This window comes from Panthera tigris, chromosome A2, assembly GCF_018350195.1.
Source record: "Panthera tigris isolate Pti1 chromosome A2, P.tigris_Pti1_mat1.1, whole genome shotgun sequence".
Classification (NCBI taxonomy): domain Eukaryota; kingdom Metazoa; phylum Chordata; class Mammalia; order Carnivora; family Felidae; genus Panthera; species Panthera tigris.
Genome location: NC_056661.1, coordinates 51,280,983 through 51,299,130, shown reverse-complemented (window position 1 = coordinate 51,299,130; position 18,148 = coordinate 51,280,983). Strand labels below are relative to the sequence as shown.

The 18,148-nt window shown below is 40.7% G+C and overlaps 1 protein-coding gene across 2 annotated transcripts; it reads right to left on the bottom strand.

Moving 5' to 3' along the window:
• Positions 1 to 952: 952 nt before the first annotated feature.
• BRK1 (BRICK1 subunit of SCAR/WAVE actin nucleating complex) lies at positions 953 to 15,951 on the bottom strand. Of its 2 annotated transcripts, XM_007075472.3 has the most exons (4): positions 15,721 to 15,951; positions 8,200 to 8,282; positions 7,930 to 7,939; positions 953 to 1,111 (listed from the first exon to the last, which is right to left on the bottom strand). In XM_007075472.3, the coding sequence occupies exons 1-4, from the start codon at positions 15,836 to 15,838 to the stop codon at positions 984 to 986; spliced, it is 339 nt and encodes a 112-aa protein (XP_007075534.2). In that variant the 5' UTR covers positions 15,839 to 15,951; the 3' UTR covers positions 953 to 983. The 2 variants fall into 2 exon arrangements, with proteins under 2 accessions (XP_007075534.2, XP_007075535.2); XM_007075473.3 differs by lacking the exon at positions 953 to 1,111 and having other exon boundaries at positions 7,213 to 7,939; positions 15,721 to 15,900.
• Positions 15,952 to 18,148: the final 2,197 nt, after the last annotated feature.

Genomic DNA, 18,148 nt, shown 5'->3' with positions numbered 1-18,148 from the left:
TAGACCAACACTATGGCCCTAACATTTAAAAGAAATGGCAGAGGGAGAATGGACAAATAAAAATTTTTTGTTTGGCTATACTCCTGGGCAGCTGTTCTCAACCAAATCTGCAAAAGCAGAAGAGGTTTTGATTTGTGATTTTAGATGTATGATGACCCATTGGAGCAACTTCATTCCAGTTTCTTCAATTGCCTGACAAGAAAGACCGATGCAAAATTCTCCAAACCATACTGGAAAATGGCAACCCTATCAAAATGAGAGAAGGCTTATTTAGAATTTGGAAATGAATAAAAATGCACGGGGCGGGGGGGCACCTGGGTGGCTCAGTCAGTTGAGTGTTTAACTTCTGCTCAGGTTATGATCTCACAGTTTGTGGGTTTGAGCCCCGTTTTGGGTTGTGTGCTGACAGCTGAGCCTGGAGCCTGCTTCAGATTCTGTGTCTCCCTCTCTCTCTCTGCCCCTCCCTCACTCATTTCTCTCTCTCAAAATAATAAACATTGAAAATTTTAAAAATACAGGGGGAAAAGCTATCAAACTGTATGTATAGTGTGGTGACCTTTATGCAGTTATTCCCCCACCCCCATTTTTTTAGAATATAGTTTTATTACCTTTGTAATGAAAACTAAATCAGTTCCTTTTTCCCCCAGTCTTGAGATATAATTGACCCAAATCAATTTTTTTTTTTAATACTTTTTATTTTTAAGTAATCTCTACATCCAACATGGGACTTGAACTCATGACCCCGAGATCGAGTTACATGGTTTTCTGCCACCCCTGGGTGGCTCAGTTAAGCCTCTGACTTCAGCTCAGGCCATGATCTCGCAGTTTGTGAGTTCAAGTCCTGCAATGGGCTCTGTGCTGACAGCTCAGAGCCTGGAGCCTGCTTTGGATTCTGTCTCCCTCTCTCTCTGCCCCTCCCACGCTTGCACTCCATGTCTCTCTCCCTCTCAAAAAATAAAACATTTACATATAAATGTTTTATTTTAAAAAATTGGAAGCATGTATAAGGGTGTGCAGACGGTGGTCAGAGGAGTGTGCTGGATTAGAGGTTCATCATTTCCTGCCTTGTTGAAAATGATGGCAAGAGTCCCATCCAAGGAGTCAGGCAAATCTACAAAGGAACACCAGAACCTTGGGTGATTTTGCCATGGAGTTTCCTTGTAAGTACATTATACAAAGTATCCTGATGGCTTCCAGCAGGAAGAGTGGCCAGCAGGGATGACCTCCAGCTATATTGAACATCAACATGGAAACATTTGTGGAGGAAAACCCCAAGGAAAGATAGGACTTCCTGTTAAATTACAATGGTTCAGAGACATCAAAATTTACAAGATTCATTCCAACATACCCTCATTTGTACTTCCAGGTTAGTAAAGTGAAACATACCAGTTTAATAATATTACAGAAATGCCTACATCTGTAAAATGAGAGCAGTTATTTAAATGCAAGGCTTAAGACTGATATTACATCATTGCAAATAATTACAAAGACTATTTAAGAGGAAGGAAAACATGTTTTAGGATATACCAAGCAAAACTAGAGGCTATATTGTTCTTACATTACACTTTCCACTATGCAAAAGCAAACATGAAGAGAGGAATAGAAGAAAATACACCTAAATATTTTAATATAACTGGTTATTTCTCTCCCCTTCTATTTTAATGTCTTTTATAAATTTTCCTTTAGAAGGATACATTCTGCCTTGTTTATATTTTGACCAATTAGAAAATACAAAGAAGTACAAATAATAAAGCAAACACTCATAATCTCACCGTATAAATTCAACAGTATGTTATCATATTTACTTTTTTATTTTTTCAACAAAACATATGATGAGGCTAAAATCCCCTTTAACATCCACCCTGGTCCCATTTCCCTCCTTCCTCCCCAGGAGCAATAACTATCTCAAGTTGGACGTGTATCTATTCAGGCTCTTTTCCCCCCTAAATTTATTTTAAATTTACATATAGAATTCACATTTTGGTGTATAGATCCAAGTTTTGACAAAACAGTCACATAACCATCACCACAGCTAAGATACAGAGTATCTCATCACCCCCAAAAGATGCTGTGACCAACCTCTACCTGTAGGCCTTAGCCTTGACAACCACTGATCTGTCTTCTGTCCCTCGTGTTGCTTTTCCCACAATGTCATGTAATGGAATCATGCAGTACATAGCCTTTTGAGCCTGGCTTTTTACTTGGCATAATCAATTTGAGATTCATCCATGTTGTATCAACAGCTTATTCCTTCTCATTGCCAAATGGTATTCCGCCATCCACTCACTAACTGAAGGACACTGAGTTGTTCCCAGTTTTCAGCAATCATGAACAAAGCTGCTATAAACATTTGCATACAGGTTGTTTTGTGTGTGTGTGAACATAAGTTTTCACTTGTCCTAAATGAGAATCATCTAGGAGTGAAATCGTTGGGTCACACGGGAAGTGTGTTTTCCCACAGTGGCTCTATCACTGCATTCTCACCAGCAACGCAGGCAGGCGTGTTCCAGTTGCTCCACATCCTTGCCTGCAGTTGGTATTAGTTTTTTTGTTATTTTAAAGTTTTAGCTCTTCTAATAGATCGTATAGTGGGAATTCACTGAGGTTTTAATTTGTGTTTCCCAGTGACTGGCAATGTTGAGTATCTTTTCATGAGCTTATTTGCCATCGTTTTGTCTCTGAAGCCCTTTGAACATTTATTAGATTTTTTATCGATGAATTTTGATAGTTCTTTTATCCAGGCCAATTTTTAGTGCTTCTCATATACTTATGCGTACCTGTAATCTATATGCAGTATCGTATGACTATCACAGGTGTTTAAAAAAAACAAACAAACAAACAACTAAAACTAAAGTAACCAAATAACAGAACAAAAAACTTCATTCTGACAAATAAAACTTTGGCCAGTGATATCTTTCCTATTTAATAAAGTTGATACTGCATTGTTCCTCTATGTTCTTTTTTTCCTGAGTTTTTAAATGAAATGTCATTTTGGTATCCTCTGGGTTGTCTGGGAAAATACCAGTGAACCATGACTACATTATACTCTCTAAGAGCAGGATCTATATGTCTGTTTCTCACCATTTTATCTCCAGTGCCTTACGCACAGGAGACATACAATGTATTTGATGCTAATAAACAACTTCTTAGGCATAGTGTTTGTCAAAGCCAAACTGAATTACTTATTGAATTAAACATTTTCCTTTTAAAAAAAGTATATTAATAAAGTGTTTCTCCTTATAATGCACTTATTGTCCATGTGAACTCTTAAAGTCACACTGGGATTATCACATTAAATGAGTTCAAATTTGGGGATAAAATAAATACTCTCAATTCAAAAATATGTTATATGAATATATATAAATTCTTTGTACTATTCTTATAACTTTTCTACAGCCTGAAAATTGTTTCACAATAAAATTATTTGTTTAAAAACATGTTATTGTTGGGGATGCAGATTAAGGCACAATAACAACCTCATACTTGGGTCATCTCAACAAACCCAAAGGTGCCCAAAGAGCCACAGGAAACCCTGCCCCAGAGTTTTTTGATGCAAACACTGATGCCAAAGGGTAACACTTAGCTAAACGTGACAGTTGCTCTTTGTTCTGTCAGGTTATCAATGCGATCCAAGGAGAGGCTGATAAAGGACCAGCACTGCACAGAAAACAGAAACCTGATGTGTGAGTCCTTGAATAGCTCTGCACAGAGCGGGGATAAGGAGACCTGGGTTTTAGTTTTGGCCTGGCCTGACCAGGTAAGTGGATGGGCATGTCACACAACCTGTCTGGATTTGTTTATTCATTTCTAAAATGGCAAGAGTAGACTTGATTATCCCTAAAATTCTTTCTCGTCTTAGTTCTGTGAGTTTTATTGCTAGCTAATCCTAATCTTTAGACAACTTAGAATTAAGGTTAGCTTTTCTTCAGAAAATAAACCTGAGAGCCCTAAATCACCTGATTTTCTGTTATATAATCTACTTGACAACCACACCTGCCTTCAGACAGCAGCTGTATTTTTGTACAGTTCCTAATGGCACCGACTGTCTGCAAACTGCCAGAGTAACTCACATTCTCCAAAGCCAAGTTTGGACAAAGATTTTCTCACATGCAACAGTCTGAAACTGAGTACAATAGCTGGGAAGGAGCCTGGAGGTGAACAATGGGCTTTCTGTCCCACTCACCATGGCCTACAATAACAAATACTGTTTATAAACATGCCTTCAGCTTTATGAAATAAAGGTGGAAAATTCAAAGTACTAAGTAACAAGAGCAACACAACAGAATTCCGTACGTCTCTAATGCCAAAAACATCAGTTCCCTATTTCTTCCTGCTTCTGAAATCTAGGTCAAGCTTAGTTTTTCAAGAGATTGAAAACTGTTTTATTATCAAGAGATGTGTAATCCTCATAGCTCACTGGCTCAAACCCCCTACTTTTTAGTTTTTCGATAAATATGCAAATTAAACCAAACTGCAGGGCAGAAATTATCTCCAAGTATGAGAGAATCAAGAGGTTCTCTTGAAGGTTCCTATGGATGGTGGAGAGATTTGTCATATATAGCTCATTTCCCACTCACATTAGAAAACAGGAAAGTCCTTCAGAATTATCTTTCTTCAGAAATCATTAAGATGTCATAAGGAAAGGAAGAGAGGCACCATGCGGGTAACTTCCCTATGTCAAACCTCAGGAGAAAATGAACTCAATCTAGTTTTTCATCATGATGAGGTGACTGAGAACAACTGGAATTTAGCAAATCTGAGCATATTTTATCCTTCTGAAACTCTGTCTTCTTACAGTTCAAATCAAAAGAACTACCCTGTCAACCTCTTAGTTTTGTTATAAGCACTGAACATTAGTGTTTAAAAGAAAGACCAGAATGATTTAATAAATGCAGATTAAAATGTAAAATAGAACTTTATCATCCTCAGTAAGGATAAAATATTAGTATTTTGGAACTGTTACTGCTTAAGTTGAAGAAGTTGACACCCTGGAGACAAAAATAAATGGTTGTTTAACCTAACAATATGGACTGCAATGACCTGTGAGCAAAGACTCATATGACATGAGAGTAAATTCCAGTTTCTGGAGTCTGACCAGATAAGGTCTTTCAGAAGGGGGATACAGCTGCTTCTTTCGGCTCAACCCAAAATAGCTGGAGGAAGCACTAGAGTGGATTAAATTCCTTAGGCAAGGCTTCCAGAACATACAGCATAAAATCAAACCTTCAGAGAAAGGAAGCGGTTAGGAGCAAAACTACGCAACACAGACATGAATGCAAACAGTGTTTGCCAGACACAGCAAGGACAGCCTGTGAAGCCTTCTTAACAAAAGAAAAGATGGAAGCATGTAAGGCTAACACAGGTGTGTAGTGTCTCATGTGAGGACAGTGAAAGGGCACTGGCCTGGGAATGAGAAAATAAATTTTAGATCTCATATACCACAGTCAGAATCAAAGAATGGTTAGAACAGTCTGAGTCAGGTAGGTCCAGGTTCAAATCCCAGTTCCTTCCCTTACTTCGTATGGCTTTGGACAAGTTTTAGCCTCTCGAAACTAGTTCGTCACCTATTACACGGAGATAAGAATGCCTACTTCTTAAAGTCTGAGGATTAAATGAAATGAAGTACAAAAAGCAATGAGCACATCTAGCACATGTAATAATAAATTATAGACAACACAAGCTACATATCCTTGAGCAAACCAGGGCCTCATTTTATAAAGGGAGTGGTAACACAGAAAAGCACTCTCACACCTTGAAGTGCCAGAGGTGATGAAGGGGTTACTACCAGCGGGAGGCTGTGTTCTGTGTTCCCTTGTTTCCCACATCAAATATTACTAGTTGTTTTCCTTAACAACCAGCAAGTTACCATTAGCAACATAGCATTACTTAGGACACTAACTTTTTTTAGAAATGTTACTTCAGTATCAATAAATTAACAGATTAGTATCCATACAACCATAAGGAATTTATTGAACATTTTATAAAGGAAGGGTTTTTCCTATTTCTGTTGATTACCATCACTTTTTCCCCTATCACTAACTCATGGTATAGTCCTTGCATATAGCAGGAACTCAATAAAGGTCTGCTACTCTGACTGCGGAGCACCAGATGACCTACATCTTGAACTTAAGAAGTACTTACTTCATCCTGAACAGGACAGAGCTATTATGAATAACGAACTCAAGTGACTCAAGTGACTGTTAAGAGCACTGTACTGATGAGCTCAACAGTGTTCAAAAATAACACTTACTATAGGAAAGGATGTCAGGTTTGTCTCCATTGAAAAATCCCATTTTTAAATGAAGGTACTACTTAAAATGACCTTCCAAAGGTCTAAGCAGAGGTTCCAAAAGATGTGACAATGCAAAGCAGCTTGGGCTCTACAAGTCAATTTAATTGGTGTTTATTGACCACCCGCCTTCCTCAAGGCACCTAGCTGGGCAATACAGGAAAAGGTACTCATGTATATTACACCAGGTAGACACTACACCAGAGAATGACTCATAACAAGATCAAATCCAGAGCTGAAGTGTAGTGTTAGCATGGCAAGATGGGATGGGAGGGACTGAGAAAAGGAAAAGGGCAGTACTAAATGAAAAGTAAAGTCTAGGAGAACTTTCTAGAAGAGGTTTGACTCAAGCTACCCTTGAATAGCAAATACGATTTGAATGGAGGGAAATGTGTGTGCTTGGAGCATAAGGACTTCTATGTGACTAAAACAGAGATTCTACATAAGAAATAAACCTTTAGAAGTAGGGTGGCCTAAGTTCATAGCAAGTTTTGGATTCCAGAATGAAAAGTTTTAGACCCTTCTGTTTAAACTCTTTGCTTTTCAAAAGAAATAGACATTTAGCTCTTACCTGACAAAACTAATAGTCTGCCCTGGGCTGCGGTTAAACTGTGTGGATGCTGGCATTTCAGTAGACTAGAAGCATCATGCCTGATTCAGTGCTGTAGCTTTTATTGGAGCATAACATGCCTACATAAAGTACCTGGGAAATGTCTGCTGAATGACCAAATGATTCCCAGGATGTATCAGTCAACTAAAAGTCCAAACATGGAGGGGCTCCAGCTGGTAGGCAACCTAGACTTTGATCAAAGAGCAACATCTGAGAGTTTTATGTCAGAGTAATCATCCCGCACGTCAGATTTCTGTGGAATGGGTGAGCCCCATCTCTAGCTCCTCTCCCCACCACAATCACAGCAGTCAAATAAAGTTGAGGAGTTTATTAGGGAAATATGAGAGGCAAAGACACCCCAAGTGACAGAAAGAAAATTCTGAAAATGTCCCTTCAAGCCAAGTGGGGGCCTGGCCTTGACCTCCCCAAAAGGACAAGAAACTGGTGGGTTACCAACAACATTCTCTTGTGGCCACCTTGCCGGGGCATAAGTGTCTCAGACAGGACTGCCTCCCACCCCCCCCACCAAAGGTGGAAAGCAGACAAAGACTGTTTATAGAACCAATGCAGAGGCAATGAGAGCTGTAAGGAAAGTGTGTGTGTATGTGTGTGTTGTGTGTGTGTGTGTGTGTGAGAGAGAGAGAGAGAGAGAGAGAGAGAGAGAGAGAGAGAGACAGAGAGAGGGAGAAAAGGAGGTGGGGAGGACCTTAACAAAGAGTCCCAGGCGTCTGGCTCTGCACGCCTCAAATACGTTGACAAACAGTTCTACAAAATGTTACTTAAAAGGTAAAATGCCTAATGTTTCCGAGAGTTCCCCTGGACTTCTTCCCACATGCCACATCACACACCGATGTACATGGCAGAGCCCAAAGGCCACGCTTTTGAAAAAAGAAAAACAAGAATAAGCCCTGTTGCTCTTTAAGGAGAGAGGAAGGAGCTGAGGCTGCTGGGGCCTTTCCCACGTAGGCCTGTGTTCTGTAAAGCAACTTCCCAGCAGCAGCAATGGCACAGTTCTAGGTGAGGGTCTCACCTTTTGTCACCTGTCAAAGGAAATTGACAATTAGATAAATTCACAAAGAGTAAAAAAATCTTTTTATAGATCCTAGGTAGTTGGGAGTGATAAGAAAGATAACAGCTTTGGAGTCCAGAAACCTGGGTCAAATCCAGGGAACTAAGTCCATTAACTTCTCTAAGGCTGTTATTGCTTCCATGTTTGTTTCAGTAACAAGTAGAAATGTGCATTCTCTCTGTACAACCCTTGCCTAGCGTCATGAGGAAGTACCTTCCCTGACATACTCACCCGTGCTTCAATGTACTCTATTCTCCGTTCGAGGGCTGTCAATTTCTCGTTTAGTGTTGCAAGTCTTGAACGACAAGACATATCTGGTAAAAGGAGACTGATGTTCAGGATTAATGTCATTCCAAATACAGACACACACACACACACACACACACACGTACACACAGCCCCTAGCTGAAGAGGAGGAATGATATATCATGCAGAGCCCAAATGAGAGCAGATGGGCAAAGCAGGGGAATGCAGAAGAGGTGAGAATTATATTAGGAACACAGCTGCTTAGAATGGACCTGCTGAACTTCCTACCAAGGGTGGTAGGCAGAGAAAATAACCCCTAAAGATGTCCATGACCTAATCCCCCAAACCTGTGAATATGTATCCTACACGACAAAAAGGACTTTGTGGATTTGATTAAGTTTAAGGACCCTGAGATCCAGGATTATCCAGATGGACACAATCTAATCACAAATCCTAAATGTAAGAGACAGGGAAAAGGTGGAGGAAGAAGAAGAGATTCAAAGTGTGAGGGGAACTCAACCTGCTATTGCTGCCTTTGAAGATGGAGGAAGAAGACCATGAGCCAAAGGATGCCAGTGACCTTGAGAAGCTGGGAACAGCCCTCAGCTGACAGCCAGCAAGGAAATAGAGATCTCAGGCCTACAGCCACAAGAAACTGAATTCTGCCAGCAACTCAATGAGCAAGGAAATGGATCTTCTCCTAGAGTCTCCAGAAAGAAAGGCAGCCCTGCTGACACCCTGATTTTAGCCCAGGGAACTGATGTTGGACTTCCAATCTACTCAGCTGTAAAACAATAAACTTATGTGATAAAAGCGGCTAAAGTTATGGTAACTTGTTATGGCAGCCAGTAAAAACTAACACACCAACACTGTACAGGTGGCTATTTGCCAAAAGGCAAACCAAGAGTTTCAAGAAAGGGGAAGCAACAAGAGGAAGAAAATAATCTCAACAGGGAGGAGAAACAGAGGCCAAGAAAGCAGCAGAGACTGTGGAGAGGAGGAAAGGCATCACTGCTTTTGCTCTAGGAAGGTACTTAATGTGTCATCGCTATGTGTGCAGGCATTTCAGAATGAGAAAAAACTTGGGAGAACATCAAATACCCTGTGAAGCCCACATTCCATCTGTGGAAAACAGCAAAACTCCTTTTCTTCCTTTACCCTTCTAATCTTCTTTCTCTACCTCATCCAAAATGAAACCTCAGATTTCCCCTAAAATACCTTTTCCTCTGCAAACTCCTCTAACAGAAACCACTTTACTACTCTTTCCCCAACCATTCTCAACACATAGGAGAAAAGGTTTCTACACATGCTAATTATTTCCTACCTCTTCCAACTTCATTGTTTGCTCATCCTCAATAATCTTCACTTTTTAAGCCTAAAATATCCTCTCTCCAAGACAATCTCCCACTCAATGATTTAACACTTAGCTCACAACTTCCCTTCATCTCTTCCTTGTTATGCAAAAGCACTTGGGCGTCTATTTCGACAAATTTTCCTTCACCCAGATTTTGCCTCAACCCCACGTCCAAATCTTCTCCATGTCCAAATCTTACTCATCTTGCCTGTCTAAACATTCTCCTTCAAGGTTCACTTCAAATTGGGCCTCTGAGAGGTCTCTGACAAATGGATATAATTCTCCCTCTGCTGTACATTTATGGTTGAATTTATAGTTTATGTACTTGGTCTTAGTTATCATTTCCCCCTTTGAATACAGATTTAACAAATAAGAATGTTCACCACTTGGGGCGCCTGGGTGGCTCAGTCGGTTAAGCGTCCGACTTCGGCTCAGGTCATGATCTCACAGTTTGTAAGTTCAAGCCCCACATCGGGCTCTGTGCTGACAGCTTAGAGCCTGGAGCCTTCTTAGAATTCTGTATCTCCTTCCCTCTCTCTGCTCCTCCCCTGCTAATGCTCTGTCTCTCTCTCTCTCTCTCCTTCAAAAAAATAAAAAATAAAAAAAAGAATGTTCACCACTATTACGAATGATTTCATGAAGTAGGGCATATTTATGAAAGACTATTAAAACCAACCATTAAAAATTACAAGTTTGCATCTTTTTAACAAGTCACTAAAAAAACAAACAAAAAAGGCATCATTTCAACAACTCATTAAAAAACAAAACAAGGGGTGCCTGGGTGGCTCAGTTGGTTAAGTGTCCGAATAAGAGTTCAAGCCCTAGGTCAGGCTCTGTGCTGACAGCTCAGAGCCAGGAGCTTGCTTCAGATTCTTCCTCTCCCTCTCTCTCTGCCCCTCCCCTGCACGCAAACAAAATTACAAGGTTGAATACTTAATGACACGAGAAAATGCTCATGCTACATAGCCCAATGATATTTATGTATTTATAATTTATCATTTATATCCATGTCTGCTCCCCACTAGAATGAGTTCATCAAAGGCAGATACTCTTATTAATCTTTGAAATATTAGTATCTTGCCTGGCACAGAGATGTTTTTGAAAAAAAAAAAAAAAAAGATGGATTCTGGCATATTAGTATCAGTAGAACAAAAAATTGGCTCTAGTGTGACTCTACTAATTCTACAAGTGGGGAAACCAAAGCCCATCTTGGATAACTGATGGAACAAAATAGTAAGTAGCACAGCTGAGTTCAGAACCCAGTTTGCTTACTGCCCTGGATGGTACCTTCCCACCACACATAACATTACCATCTTTAGGAACCTCTGAGGCCGTAATTGATTCCCCACACCTCTCTGTCTCTCTCTCTCTGTCTCTCTCTCTCAAGTTTGTTTATTTTGAGACAGAGAGAGAGAGAGAGAGATAGAGAGCGAGCGAGCATGTGCAGGGGAGGGGCAAAGAGAAAGGGAGAATCCTAAGCAAGCTCTGTGCTATCAGCACAGAGCCCAACGCAGGGCTCAAACTCACGAAACTGAAATCATGACCTGAGCCAAAATCAAGAGTCAGACACTTAACTGACTGAGGCACCCAGGTGTCCCTATTCCCCACATCTCTTTTTTTAATGTTTATTTATTTTTGATAGAGAAACACACAGAATGCGAGGTGGGGGGAGGGGCAGAGAGTGAGACACAGGATCTGAAGCAGGTTCCAGGCTCCAAGCTGTCAGCAGAGATCGATGTGGGGCTCGAATTTACTAACTGTGAGATCATGACCTGAGCAGAAGTTGGACACTCGACTGACTGAGCCTGGAGTCCCCTCCCCACATCTCTTAAAATATGCTTATAGCCTGACTCTTCCATTTACTGGTTCCTTTTTTTCTTTTTGTTTCCATACTAGGTATTTTCCCACTCACCCATCTTCATTATTCTTTTTTAAAAATAGCTTAATTGATATATAATTTATATACCATGAACTTCACTTGCTTAAAGTATACAATTCAATAGTTTTTAGAACAGAGTTGTGCAACCATCACCATAATCTAATTTTAGAACATCCTCATAATCCCTACATGAAACCTTGTACCAATGAGCAGTCATTCCCCATTCAGCCTTACCCCAACTGCTGGCAACCATTCATCTTTCTGTCTCTATGGATTTGCCTATTCTGGACATTCTCCATTCCTCTTTTAAATCGTTTTGTTTATCTGCTAGTGCTGCTTCTAATTCCTAGATCTAGCTTGAGTACAAAGACCTCAGCACGCTCCTTTTCCTGGATCCACCTTCACTGCCAGGACCGCCCAACAGGACCAAATCTCTTTCAATCTGGTTTTTAGGAGCTCAAAGGCACACCATGTATGCTATTCAGTAAGAGCATGAATGTTACCACTAACAACCTGTCATTTCCCATAAAAAGAAACATGCCAAAATTATCTGCAGGGGGGTGGGGTGGTGAGAGGGAGGGTTCCTTCCTGGACAGCTGTTTCTGTTCTAAGCTCTGTAAATCTGGTAATGAATTGGAATCCAAGAACAACACTATGTTACTGACCTAAATGGGTAAGCACTGTTGAGAAATATATAACCTTGAACTCCAGAAACTGGTCATTATTTCAGATCCCAAGAAATACATATTGATTCAAGCAAAACACTGTGAAAGCACTCAGCAGCTGAACAAATCTGAAACCAGAGTGCATTTATGAGTGTGTTATCACCAGACTTTAACTGAGGACACCACCAGTCCTAGCCAGGGTGCTTGATACTGTGTATCCATTACCACTACTGACAAATGCCAGTTACCAGCTCCTCTGAACTCTTAATGCACATAACCTTAGCCTGCAAAAATCAACACTGTCATTCTCTTGAACTGCTGTTGTAGTTATGTCTTACTTCTCTGACAGAATTCTAAATTTCTCAGGAGTGGCTACCATTTATTCTTATTTATTCCTTTTTCAGAGGATGTGTCACATAGCTGGGATCATAACAGGCATGCTACATTTGTTGGCTAAGCATAAAAACTGACATTTAGAAAAATATCACTTATTATTTTTGTTACACTTCTCTGCACAGATTAGCTTTAGAATCAGATAAAATGGTATAAAAATAAAAAGCTATCTTCCGTGACAATCTGTTTTTAGAAGTGTCCCCAGTTCAAGGTACAGAACAGGCCAAGTGTTTGGGTGTTATCACTGCCTTATGATCTATGGGTTCTCTGGTTCAGGTGGGTGGTCCACCTATATTACTCTCACCTGCTGGAATCACAGGGTAAAAGCTACTTAGTCATTAGCTGTCTTGAAAAAAACAGTTTCCTCTGCAAAGTACGCAGCCTACAGAGACTCTCTGTGGCCGGGATGGGGACTGGAGGATTGCTGCCATTTCCAAAGAGCTCCAGATGCCCCCTCAAAGTAAACTCCTGGTAAATCTCTGTACCACCAAATCATATTATTATAAATTCAATATAAGCCCTACATCTACACATCAGAACTGAGGAGTCACACTAAGGACTTAGAGTGGGAAAATATATCCCTCACAAGTTCATCCTGAGTCACTCAATGCCAAGACAATATATTCAAGTGTTACATGATTTATCCAGTTTCTTGGCCTGTTGGTCCTTGTCGAAACTCTTCTATCAACGATATGCTCAGTCTTCAAGAACTTGCCTCAGGTACACCTAAGTACTAAGTCAAATGGCTTTAGCTTTTTACCTTGCTTCATAATTCCATTCTTAATTGCAATTAATTGTCATTTTTCTTCAAAAGGACTAAATTCATTCCCCACAATCTTCAAAAACTATTTAGTAATTACTCCAAACATTAGGCCACTAGCATCGCATTAAGGGAGAATAATGGCTTAAGCTAAGGAAATCCTTAAGATCCAATCCTCAACACTGGAATTCTGTGTGACTTTTCCTCAGTCTAGGACTTGTTGGAAATCTCAAATAAAAAGAAGAGTCTTTATCCTCTATTTGATCACAAAATGTGATCCACACATTTGATAAAATTTCAGTGCAGGTATTCCCTTGTTTATAAAGCAAGAAAAGAGGCATTTCTCCCCCGCAAATCCTGAGCTCAAACTCTTCAATTTCTGGTCAGTTCCAAGCCTCATCTGCTATAAATCTAGTGACCAAAAGATGCCAAGAAGATTTATGTCAAAGACAAATGTACATGAATTAAAAGTTTATTAATACAATTCAGTGCTCAGAAATGAAATTATTACGTTACCCAGATCCAAATCCGGGGAAGTGACATGCTAGATCACTTAAATTTTGAGTAACAGCCCCAGCGTTACTTGTAATTTTAGATGCTTTACTGATTTCCCTGACATTCTTAATACTTTGATTGGGTTTTCTGATCCTACCAGATAGGTGAAGTCTTTTAATTCTGCTTTTTAAAGTTAAAACTCTCCATCTCAGTGATTTTTCCAACTACTTTCCACTGCCTTTCCCAACTAAGCCAAAGTCTCAAAGCTGTGATCTTATCTTTCCATCTTTCCCCTAGCATGCAATATTTTGGTTTCTCTTCTCCAGCCCTCTCTCTGAAGGAAGATTATGAGTAAAGAATGCTGTGATCAACCTCCAGTAATAGTTCAACTCTCCAGGAAAGCAGGAGAAACCAATTATGAGAACTAACATTGAAAGTGTTTGCACAGAACTTAGGAAGAAAGAAACTGAGGAAACCCAGACTATCTGAGTAGCAGGGTAAATAGGTTCAGTATTTCTTAGATGTTTTCAGTTCACTGCAATCCATTAGTGTAGCCTCCGACTTGAGTCTCCTAGCTCCAAATCCATGTATCTTTTTTACTAAACCATACTCCTTCACTCATGGTCCTTAAACAATTTCAGGATACATGAGATCTATGATTTGTTGACTATCATTCCCTCCTACAACCTCTATCCATACCGAGTTATGGGTGCAAATATGTATCAATTGCATATACATTTATACTGTTCTCTCATTACTACTGCCCTCACCCTCATTCCCTGGTGAGAAAATCCATCATGCCAAGGCACATCAAGATTATAATCTTATACACTTTGTAAGTAAATACATTAATACAAAACCGATGTTCCAAAGCTGTCATTATTTCATCTTCAAGACAGAAATTCCTTGAAAGCAGGAAATGATTCTTATTCTCTGTCCTCCAGAGTGGAGCTTTGAGAGAGAGCTCTGTACTGAGATCTAGTTTCTCTTGCTGATGCTTTCTAAGAAAATTCATGTTCTGTTACCTTACTCCTCAGAATGCATCAGTCCTCTGACTGGAAAATTAATTACTTTAAATCATTTTTATAACATCAGTTTCCACTACTTAGTTGCTTGCGGCTCAAGTGCTGGAAGAGGAGCACACTAGTTGGAAAAAGATCACTAGATGTCATCCTTACACCTTGCAATTACTTAAGTAAGTCTACCCAGGGCCTAGTTCGGCTAAAGAAACAGTTGGGAGAAGATGGGATGGGAGTCTCTGTTACATGTTTGCTGTCCAGAAGGACACGGAACAATGCATCAAGAATTTAAGACTATCACAAGCAAGCCACGCCTAGGAAAGATTTTGCCAAAAGCAGTAGAATACCAACTATCGGCTAGATAGTAGCAATATAGAAAGCTCCATATCCTTAAAAATCTGGACTTTACTTCTGATCTCGTCTCCTACCACTCTCAGGACAAGAAACACGAGAGACGGGAAGGGGCGACTAAAAGGCATGGCGCTAAAATGATCCTGAAAACGATGAGGAAACTTCAAGAGACTTACACAAGCAGAGACACGGCTGCGGCTGCATTCTGAAAGGCGCACATTGAGCGCAAAGTGGGAACTGGAATGGAAGCGGGTCACAAAGGAAGCAGGGAGGCTACTGCTGAGAGAAGAAAAGAAGAAAAGAGAAGAAAACGGTGGATGGAGCGATCTGAAGAGTCTGGAAAAAGGAAGGGCTTGTTAATGGATCTGGGGTGATAGCATTGAAGCCGATGAGCTCAGCCTGGCGCAGGATAACCCCACAGGAACTGCCCAGTGGAGCCTGAGGATCAGAGCGACAGGGGGAAGGTGGACTCCGAAAGGAGGACGCGAAAACCAGCCCGGAGAAAGCCCCTTCAAAGCTTCTGAGCGCCATCGCCAAACTGCCTGAGTGGCCCTCGACCCACCCTCGCCTCCCCCTGCTCCCCCGCTGACCGAACGAGTTGAGAAAGTCCGCGATTTTCTTGATGCTGCTGGTGATGACCTCAATGTACTCCCGGTTCGCCCAGTCCTGGTGAATCTCCCGCTGCACCGGATCCTCTTGACCCGCCATGGCTGCCGCCTAAGGAGGAGCGACTGCGCAGGCGCCCCGACCCTCCAGGCCGGCAGTGCGTCTGCGCTGCCAGTCCACACCCATGCCTTGACACCCACAAATCCACGAACATTGTGATGCGCCTGCGCGATGTCAAGTCCTCGCCGGCGTTTTAGTTCTGCTCCCACGCCCCTGAAAAAAGTCGCATCAAAAACCAGCGGGGAGACTGGAATGCGCAAGCGCCGAGACACTCCCTACCCATCACGTACCACACCCTGGGCGGTTTTGGTCTTTGCGGGGCAAGTGACCACGTGACACCCACTGCCCTACCTGCTCCAAACTAAGGTTTGTGTCAGCAATAAGTTGGGTACAGTCAATTAAGCCACATTAAATACAACTCATTTTAAAAATGGCTTTCAAAAAAAAAAAAAAAGGCTTTCAACAACGCAATATGATGACCCACCTTGCAACCATCAAATGAACAAAATATTATTTTTTTCTAAACAATAATATCTAGTGGTGGAAAGACGGAGGGGAAATTGATAGACTCCTAAGTAGCTGGTCACACTGTAAACTGGCACAACTCCTTAAGGAAATTTATAAATTGATAGCAAGAGCTGTCAAAAAATTCAAACTTTTTTGACCTAAACATTAAGAAAATCGTTTAAAAAAGGGGTGGGGGGAGACAGTTTAAGCACAAAGGTGCTCTTTGTGACAGTCTATTTAAAAAAACAAAACAACTATATCTCCACAGTTGGGGAATAACTAAGCGATGGTATAGCCACCTACGACGATATCATGCAGCTACTTAATATCATTAATACCATTGCTATTTAAATAAAATGGCAATTATGAACTCTATGACACATCACATACGTGATAAATGAAGGGGAAAACAAAATACAACATTTTCTTTGATTGCAATTATATGAAAATTACATCTGCTTGAGGACAAGAAGTATATACAAAAAATGTCACTGTCTTGTTTACTAAAGTAGTGGAATTATGAACAATTTTAGGTTTGTTTAAGAGGATATTTACAGTCTGCTTTGTGCAATACATGCCACTGGGAAGAAACCTTTACTAACAGTCCTTTACTCAGAAACGAGATTTTACAAGCTATAAAGCTACTTTTGTAGCTTTTACCTCACTGGACCCTCACAAACCCTGTGGAAGGAAATCAGGAAGAGGTTTCTCTTGATGACAAAGTTAAAGGTCACACAGTCAAATAAGTGGTGGACCTTCACCAGTTGGTTCCTGACTCCAATATCTTTTCACTGAACCAATCTGAAAACAGGTTAGGGTCTATCTTGAGCTCTCCTACATATTCATAGAAATGATGCTAGAATAATAAATATCAACTGTAAATATCGAACCCCAGGCATCCAGAGGGCTATTGCCATTCAAGACCCTGCTTCCTAAGTGATGCTGTTGAAGTTAGTATCTTGCTCACATGTCACAAATATATCAGATAGATCTGCTTTTCCTTTTTTTTTTTTTAATTTTTATTTTAGAGAGAGAGAGCAAGCAGGGGAGAAGGGTAGAGGGAGACAGAGAATTTCAAGCAGACTCCATGCTCAGCAAGAAGATTGACATAGGGCTCGATCCCATAATCCTGGGATCATGATCTGACCAGGAGTCAGTCACTCAACTGACTGAGCCACCCAGGTGCCTGAGATGTACTTTTCCTTCAAAGGTGGGACATCTCAGTTTCAAATCACAAATCTACCAAAGAGGAGTCACTTCACCCCTTTGAGCTTTTGTTTCTTCATGTGTAATACAGGAATAACAACACGGATGGATTAGGATTGTTGGGAGAATTCTGTGAGAAAGGATAAATAAAACACGAAGCACAGTGCTTGACTCTTCACAAAACAGACACTCATGAGTTTACATTTCCTTTTTATGTAGAAAGCAGAAAATTAAGTACACATATCTATCCAACTTTTTTTCCCCAGATTAATGGCCTTCCATGGACAAGTCAGGCTCAGCTCTTCTCTTTTTCCAGGACTTCCTATACACCTATTCTAGGGTCTCCCCTGCAATTCCAAACAACACAAGGATGTGGTGCTATGCTACAGTGAAGAATATTCCTCTGGACTTCTGCAGCTTTTTCCTGTATGCTCATCGAGCTTGCTGTCAGGCAGTCCTTCAGTATGGGTTTGCCAGCGTGGGAGTTGTTCACAGCAGAAGTTGTTACTGATGAGTGATGCAGGGCTACAGAGGCAAGCCCTTTGGGAGTGCCGCTGGTGCAACAAGTAGTGCTTCCAGGTGGCAGATTGCCTCAGCATAAGAGAACAAGGTTCCGGTCTTTAGATCTGTCATATGTTA